Source organism: Trichechus manatus, unplaced genomic scaffold (genome assembly GCF_000243295.1).
Source record: "Trichechus manatus latirostris isolate Lorelei unplaced genomic scaffold, TriManLat1.0 scaffold00199, whole genome shotgun sequence".
Classification (NCBI taxonomy): Eukaryota; Metazoa; Chordata; class Mammalia; order Sirenia; family Trichechidae; genus Trichechus; species Trichechus manatus.
Genome location: NW_004444135.1, coordinates 3,150,413 through 3,158,981, shown reverse-complemented (window position 1 = coordinate 3,158,981; position 8,569 = coordinate 3,150,413). Strand labels below are relative to the sequence as shown.

The 8,569-nt window shown below is 46.4% G+C and overlaps 1 protein-coding gene across 1 annotated transcript in view; it reads left to right on the top strand.

The window, feature by feature from the left end:
* The first annotated feature begins 1,076 nt into the window (after positions 1 to 1,076).
* Positions 1,077 to 8,569, top strand: part of NPC1 (NPC intracellular cholesterol transporter 1) — a 53,571-nt gene continuing 46,078 nt past the window's right edge. Inside the window, exon 1 of the mRNA XM_012558936.2 lies at positions 1,077 to 1,213. Within this exon, the coding sequence (XP_012414390.2) occupies positions 1,157 to 1,213 (57 nt within the window). The 5' untranslated portion in view covers positions 1,077 to 1,156. The remainder of the gene's footprint in view (positions 1,214 to 8,569) is intronic.

Sequence of the window (8,569 nt, the reverse complement as noted above, 5' to 3'; positions counted from 1 at the left end):
GGAAAATACTACCAGAAATGTATACAATAAAACATAAGTCAAAGGGATATATATATATATATATATATATATAAGTGCATAGCTAATAAACAAAAACGCCTCTAATCTTTGTGTTACCTGACTTCACTTAGAACTTCAAAATAGGTTTTGCAGACCCTTCTGGTGTCTCCTCACCCCAATGGGTTCATTGCTACGCTTGGCTTCGCCAGTAGGTGGTGCGGTTCTAACGCTTTCTCCAAACGTGGCTGACTTGACAGTAAATAAAGAGGGTAGCTAAGGGGCACCACCCACCTCCGCACTCCGCCCCACTGAGTTTTAGATCAACAGGCTCAGGCCATTGTGCGTCACCGCCCGGAGCTGGTGCCCCATTCCTTTTCGGTGACTGGGTTTGGGAGGACAAACTGCTCGGAGCACTTATCTCAACCTTCTCCAACCTGTTATTGTTGGCTGCCCTTGAGCCTCCCCTGACTCATGGCGACTCCATGCACAACAGAACGAAACGCTGCCGGGTCCTGCGCCATCCCTATGATCGGTTGCAGATAAACCAAAAAAAAAAAAAAAAAAAACAAAAAAAAACCCCAAAACACCAAACCCCTTGCCGTGGAGTCGATTCCGACTCATACCGACCCTACAGGACAGAGTAGAACTGCCCCATAGGATTTCTAAGGAGCGCCTGGTGAACAGGCGAGGCAAAAAGGAAGGAAACGAGTTAAAGCACCAAAACCACGCACTGTTGGCACAACTCCAGATACATCCTCCGGGTCTGATTCCAAAAGTTCAGCTGCCCAGGTTTGAGGACCCCCGGAAGCTCCCTCCACCCTCAGCCTCATGCCGCGCCCGGGCGGGAGAGGTACTATGCCAGGACGCGGAGAAGTCGCCTGGGCGGTGCCGCACAGTCCCGGCCCTGGCCCGCCACCGGGCGCGCCGCTAGTCAGCCCCGGAGCCCCAGCAGCGGCCCCGCCCAGAAGGAGGAGGAACCGGCGACGCCTTCGTCCTTCCTGACCTGCGCGCGCAGCTCACAGCTGCCCGCGCTTGCTTCCTCGCTCCGCCTGCGCCGGGTCCTGAAACTGAGCCCGGGGAAGTGAGGCGGCACCCAGGTCGTGGAGCGGAACGAAGCCGAGCCCCTCTGATCTTCCCAATCCCGCGCGGCGACAACATGAGAGCGTGCAGCCCGGCCCTCTGCATCCTCCTGCTGCTGCTCTGTCTGGCGCAGGTGAGCGGCCGCGAGTGACCTGGGCGGACTGTGGGGGACGTGGCGGGCCCAGAGTAGGGGGCCGCGGGCCGTGCCCCGGCCGTGCAGCTGCTCAGGCGTCCCGGTCCCCCGAAGCGGCGCGACCCGGGGCGTGGGAGCACAGGTGCTGCGGGCCCGGCCGGTCCTGGAGAAGTTGGTCTATTGATGGGGTCCGCGAGGTCCTTCGCTTCTCCAGTCTGTCACCAGCCTGTGATTTGGAAGAGGGTGGTAACTGAGGACTACTTATCTGACCTGTTTGGAGCTCATGTCATCTGTGATCACGTGATTTCTGGGTTTAGGATTTGGGATCAGAAGAGAGAAGAGAAGATAGAGAAGGATAGGGACCTATTTATTTATCCTGCCTTTTTTTTCCTGCCACATGCACACGAACTCTTTATAAATTTGTTAGAAGATCTGACCACTTTATTTCCCCTTCTGCCCACCTAAAAGGTGGAAGTCGGAGAGGAGGTAACGCAAAGAAACAAAATTTCTTCAAGTACGAAATGGAACAGTTTCAAGTGCTTTACATAAGTCGGCTTGGTCTTCTAAGGAGTGCAGGTTGCTTCTTTTCAGCTCCTTTCTGCATCCCAGGAAACTGAGGTCAACAGGAGCAATAGAATTCCCCTTGTCAGGATACTGACTAGTAACAGGACGGGGCCTGGAACTCGGGTGTCCCACTCCCTGGACCTGGGTTTTCTTGGAATTGTAGCCTTCGGCATGAGCGCCACATTGCTATTTGTGTGTCCACAGTTTTCCCTTTGAAAACTGGGGTGGAAGTGTTTGGAGGATATAATGCTGATTACACCAGATTAGAATGAAAGAGTGATGGGGACCATGGTCTTCGGGAACATCTAGTTCAACTGTCATAACATAATTTACAAAGAAAGTGCTCTACATTCTACCTTGGTGAGTAGCGTCTGGTTTCTTAAAAGCCTGTGAGCAGCCGTCTAAGATACTCCACTGGCCTCACCCCATCTGGAGCAAGGGAGAATGAAGAAGACCAGACACAAGGGAAAGATTAGTCCAAAGGACTAATGGACCACCACTACCACAGCCTCCACTAGACTAAGTCCAACACAACTAGATGGTGCCCAGCTACCACCACCAACTCTGACAGGGATCACAATAGAAGGTCCCAGGCAGAGCTGGAGAAAAATGTAGAACAAAATGCTAACTCACAAAAAAAAAGAAAAGACCATACTTACTGATCTGACAGAGACTGGAGAAACCCTGAGAGTATGGCCCCCAGACACCCTTATAGCTCAGTAATGAAGTCACTCCAGAGGTTTGCCCTTCAGCCAAAGATTAGACAGGCCCATAAAACAAAATGAGAGTGAATGGACACACTGGCCGAGGGGCAAGGACGAGAGGGAAAGAGGGGACAGGAAAGCTCATAATCGGGAATTGAAGGTCTAGAAGGGGAGAGCGTTGACATGTTGTGGGGTTGGCAGCCAGTGTCAAGAAACAATATGTATATTGATTGTTTAATGATAAGCTAGTTTGCTCTGTAAACCTTTATCTAAAGTACAATAGAAACAGAATGAAAGAGTGAACCTCTGGGACATCCTGGTACAGCCTGTGCCTGTGCCCTTGTGCCCACTAACCCCCTCAAGTAGGAGTGTCAGTGATGAGGTGGCCAGTGGATCAGAGAGGAAGGTAGATTAAGAGGTTCCCTGGACTAGAAAAACCTCTCCTTAAACTTTTTGTTATTGTTTATTGTTGTAGTTTAAGTGAAAGTTTACATTTCAAGTTAGTCTCTTACACAAAAACTTATACATACATTGTTATGTGACCCTAATTGCTTTCCCTATACTGTGACAGCACACCCCTCCTTTCCCCCCCTGATTTTCCATGTCCATTCAACCAGCTCCTAACCCTCTCTGCCTTCTCATCTCACCTCCGGACAGGAGCTGCCTGTTTAGTCACATGTATCTACTTGAGCTAAGCACAGTCTTCACAAGTATCATTTTATGCCCCACAGTCCAGTCCAATCTTTGTCTGAAGAGTTGGCCTCAGAAATTGTTTTAGTTCTGGGCTGATAGAGAATCCAGGGGCCATGCTTTCTGAGGTTCCTCCAGTCTCAGTCAGACCATTAAGTCTGGTCTTTTTATGTAATTTGAGTTCTGCACCCCACCTTTCTCCCGCTCCATCAGGGACTGTCTGTTGTGTTCCCTGTCAGGGCAGTCATTGGTGGTAGCTGGGCACCATCTAGTTCTTCTGGTCTCAGGCAGATGAAGTCTCTGGTTTATGTGGCCCTTTCTGTCTCTTGGGCTAATACTTTCCTTGTGTCTTTGGTGTTCTTCATTCTCCTTTACTCCAGGTGGTTGGGACCAACTGATGCATCTTAGATGGCCACTTGCTCTCCTTAAACTTCTACTCTGTAGTTCCTGGGAGGAGACTGGTGATACTGACCCAATAAAGGATGAAGAGGCAGGGGAATAGGTGGCGCCTTCATGTGTGTGGTTGGTGGGGGAGGGCAGCAGTGTGAGGTTGTACAAAAGCCTACTTCTGGAAGCACAGTGAACCCAAGGGCACCTGGTTGGGACGGAAAGGGTTTGAGATGGGGTCAACAGGTAGACCACTCACTAGCTCTGTAGCTTTGGGCAGGTTACTCTCTCAGCCTTAGTTTCTTCTGAGAATAGAGTTATTGGGGTTATTAAGTGACATGATAAACGGAGAGGTCTCATCACCATACCTCTTGGGTAAAAACCCAAGAAATAGAAGCAATTATGTGCCTTAAAATACAGCTATTCGGTTTCCCTAGAGTTTTAGATAAAGACCTTAATAGGTAGGCTTCACATTAGTAGGCTTCACATTATCAAGTAACTTTAGTATATCTGAAATCCTTTGAAATCTTTTTATTTCAGGGTGGTATCCAAGGTTTTCTCTGGCCAATTTTTTTCAGATGGGCTCAAACATAGCAACGATTCTGAGGATGGAACCAAACCAAACCAAATCTGTTGCTGTCGAGTCGATTCTGACTCATAGTGACCCTATAGAGTCTATAGAACTGCCCCATAGGGTTTCCAAGGAGCAGCTGGTGGATTCGAACTGCTGACCTTTTAGTTAGCAGCCAGACTCTTAACCACTGTATCCCAGACGATGGATCAGGACCAGGCAGTGTCTCATTCTGTTGTACATAGGGTTGCAATGAGTCAGAAGTGACTCAACGGCACCCAACAACAAGTATAACAGCAAGTATCCAAGGCTGATGGCAGATGAGTGTCTGTCTTAGGACATTTGGGATAAGACAGAGGTTAGTCATGACTCTTTTGCAAAATGCCTAGAAGCCTCCTTATTGCAGAGGTTTTCAGTAAACCTGCAGGTGGATTGGAGCCTTGAAGTAGAACAGATTGTGATAGCAGCCCCTGGTTTCAGTCTGAGTACTATTAAAGTTCTGTCACGGAACTACAGGCCAACTGTCCTTTATAAGGTTTGAAGTTCTTTCTGGGAAGATTTTTGCCTTTCTTGATTTTTAAGTTTTACAGAAAATTAAGTAATTAAATAAGTTAGTAGATTGCATGGTTTTTACACTTTGTGGTCATCCAAATAATGTGTGCAGTTTAAAAATTTTTTTATTGTACTTTAGATGAAGGTTTACAGAACAAACTAGCTTCTCACTAAACAATATACATATTATTTTGTGACATTGGTTGCCAATCCCACAACATTTGAGCATTCTCCCCTTCTCGACCTTAGGTTCCCCATTACCAGCTTTCCTGCCCCCTCCTTCCTTCTCGTCCTTGCCCCTGGGCTGGTGGGTCCATTTAGTCTCATTTTGTTTTATGGGTCTGTCTAATCTTTGGCTGAAGGGTGAACCTCAGGAGTGACTTTGTTACTGAACTATAAGAGTGTCTGGGAAACCGAATAGCTGTATTTTAAGGCACATAATTGCTTCTATTTCTTGGGTTTTTACCCAAGAGGTATGGTGATGAGACCTCTCCGTTTATCAGGGTTTCTCCAGTCTCTATCAGACCATTAGGTCTGGTCTTTTTTTTGTTGTTGTTGAGTTAGAATTTTGTTCTACATTTTTCTCCAGCCCTGACCCTCTATTGTGATCCCTGTCATAGTAGTCAGTGGTGGTAGCCAGGCACCAACTAGTTGTGCTGGGCTCAGTCTGGTGGAGGCTGGGGTAGTTGCGGTCCATTAGTCCTTTGGACTAATTTTTCTCTTGTGTCTGGTTTTCTTCATTCTCCTTTTCTCCAGATGGGGTGTGACCGGTGGAGTAGAATATTGTCTTTATGTTAAGCCAATTGAGCTAAATGTTCCCTGAGATGAGGGTCCCCACAGCCCAGTAATAATGTGGGCAGTTTTGAGAAATAGTATGTATCTCTCCTGACTGTAGTTTTTATAAGCTTTTCCTGAGGCACTTGGAACATAGGGAGGCCTGGGTAGGAATTAAGCCATTAAAACGGCTTTTCCTGTCGTCAGGAACGGGTTAATTTTTTGGCCTGGGAGAGTCAAAGAACCTCCATCTAAAACTGGAGTCAATGTGGGTAATCCTTCCTACTCTCCCCCCCGCCCCCTTGATTGATGCTTTGATCAGATATTTTACTAACATAAGTAAGTAAAGTAATCAAAGGAAAATGAGAGTTTTTATTTTGATGGGTGGGCAGAGAGAAAACGACTTGCTGAATAGGTCTTTTTATTCCTTCAGTGTTTGTCTTATTATCCAGAACAAAGAATCTCTCTCTGGTTTGAAGACAATATGATCTCTGTTTCCAGAGTAACCCTTCCCCACACTCCATTCCCCCAAAAGGGGTGCTCTTCAGGGTGTTTTAAGAAGGGCACATACCTACTGCTGAAGCGCGGGCGTTGGTAGAATTCTTGCGTTTTCTGAGGGGGACCTGGGTTCGATTTCCAGCCAGCGCACCTCGTGTATAACCACCACCCGTCAGTTGAGACTTGCATGTTGCTATGATGCTGAATGGGTTTTTAGCAGAGCTTCTAGACTGAGACAGATTAGGAAAAAAGGCCTGGTGATCTACTTCCAAACATCAGCCAAGGAAAACCCTGTGGATCACAACAGTCTGATCTGTAACCAATCATGGGGATGGTGCAGGACCAGGCAGCATTTTGTTCATTCTGCATGGGGTCACCATGAGTCGGGTGCCAACTCAACGGCAGCTAAGAACAGCAGTCTGATCTCAGGCAGCATTTTGCCCTTCCACCAAAGTAAATGACTTGGTATCAGAACTCTGCCCATTTCCCAAGGTATAATTCAAATGCTATATCATCCGTAAAGTTGTTATCCTGTTCCCCCAACCAGGTTGCCTTCCTTCTGAAGTGCTAAATCTACCTGGCAAAAGACTGAGTTTAAAGACCTGGGTGTCAGTCTTAACCCCACCTTTTAGCAGGGGTGTGCTTGGTTTATCCTCTGGAGCCTCAGTTTTCTCCTCTGTAAAATGAGACTAGCAACAATGCCTACTTCTGAGGGTGGGGTGGAAAGATAAATGAATATTGTCTAAATTGAATCACTAAATTGCAAGCTCCTGTAGGTCACGAACTAGATATATTTTATCCATCTCCAAGTAAGGTCAGGACTCTTGAGTTTTGACTTCTTCTTCTTTTTTTTTTTTTTTTAAATTGTGCTTTAGGTGAAAGTTTACAGTTCAAGTTAATTTCTCATACAAAAATTTATACATATATTGCCAGTCATCATACAAAAATTTATACACATATTGCAATCCCTCTGATGTGACAGCACACTCCCGCTTTCCACCTCAGGTTTCCCGTGTCCATCCAACCAGCTCCTGTCCCTTCCTGCCTTCTCATCCTGCCTCTAGGCAGGAGCTGCCCATTTGGTCTCGTGTATCTGCTTGCACTAAGAAGCACACTCTTCACGAGTATTATTTTATGTTTTATTGTCCAGTCTAATCTTTGTCTGAAGAGTGGGCTTTAGGAGTGGTTTTAGTTCTGGGTTAACAGAGCGTCCAGGGGCCGTGGCTTCGGGAGTACCCTCCAGGTCTTTTGACTCTTCTTAATCACCTAATCGTTGGGCCTCAAAGTGGGTTTTGGGGAAGATGAAGTGAGGGAGGGATTTAAGAAGCTAATGGAGATCAGAGTTAGATTGGTGGTTGGTTTTCTGAGTGACAACAATCACCAACTGTGGCCTACCAGGCTTTCCTTTGCCTGGACTGTTCCTCTTAGTTTCACTTGCTTTGGTGTCAGTCAAATCAATACAATCTATTCTACTTTGCTAGGACACCGACTAAATGGAAGGAATTTAATTCCAATTCCAATCTCTTCAAGTCAGGTCCAGTTCAGCTGCACATGCAGTACTTCCTCTGATCCTAACCACCAAAGCCAGGTCAGATCTCACAAATTAAAAGGGCACAGTCCTCCAGACTGCCAAGTCTGCCCAAGACCTCAGACACCAGCTGCAAGCTTGGGGATCCCCACAACACCCTTACTACTGACCTACTGGCTACACATTCTGGGCTCTCCCTCTACCCCCTCAGGATGCCAGCCATAAGCTCCAGGGTCCCCAGGCACTCTCACTTCTGACCTGCTGGCTCCCACTACTCCCTTGGGTTTGATAATTCGCTAGAATGACTCACAGAACTCAGGAAAGCCCTATACTTGTGATCACAGTTTTGTTACAACAAAAAAGATACAAATGAACATATGCATATGGAGGTCTGGGAGGGTTTCCAGTGAAGAGCTTCCATGTGCATCAATGTCTTTCACACACAGGAAGCCCATGGAGCTTCTGTGTCCAGAGCCTTTATTGGGGCTTCATTACATAGCCATGATTCATTGAATCATGCCACTGAATCATGCCACCAAGGTCTGCTGATAATGACATGGTGGGTTTTCCTGGCCTGGCCAGCCCCTACCCAAAAGAAACCTTGTTAGCAAAAACTCAAGTGTGATCTGGAGGCCTCATCAAAGACATTTCAATCACTTGGGAAATTCTAAGGTTTTAGAAGTTATTTCTCAGGAGCCTGGGTCAAAGACCAAATCCTTTGGGTAAAGTTAAATTCTTTGCATCACAGCAAGAAAAACAAAAACAAAATCACCTCTCCTTGCTGCAAGTGTGCTGTTGGGGAATTTGAGAGGAAAGTTTTAAAATGTGTTCTTCATCTTGTTACTGTCCCTTAGGTCAAAAGAGGAACTCAAATTATTGTCATTCATTAATTTCCCGTAAACAGAGTGGTTGCTATGAGCACAATGTAGGATGCAAAGATCTAAAGAACTGACCTATTCAGAAAGCAGTCTGTAAACTGTAAAGTGCTATGTAAATAGTAGTAGTTTCTATCCCTGTCATGTTCATAGTTGATGAGGGGAAGCCTGGATACATAAAAAATAACATTATGGAGAGAAGCACTCTAATAA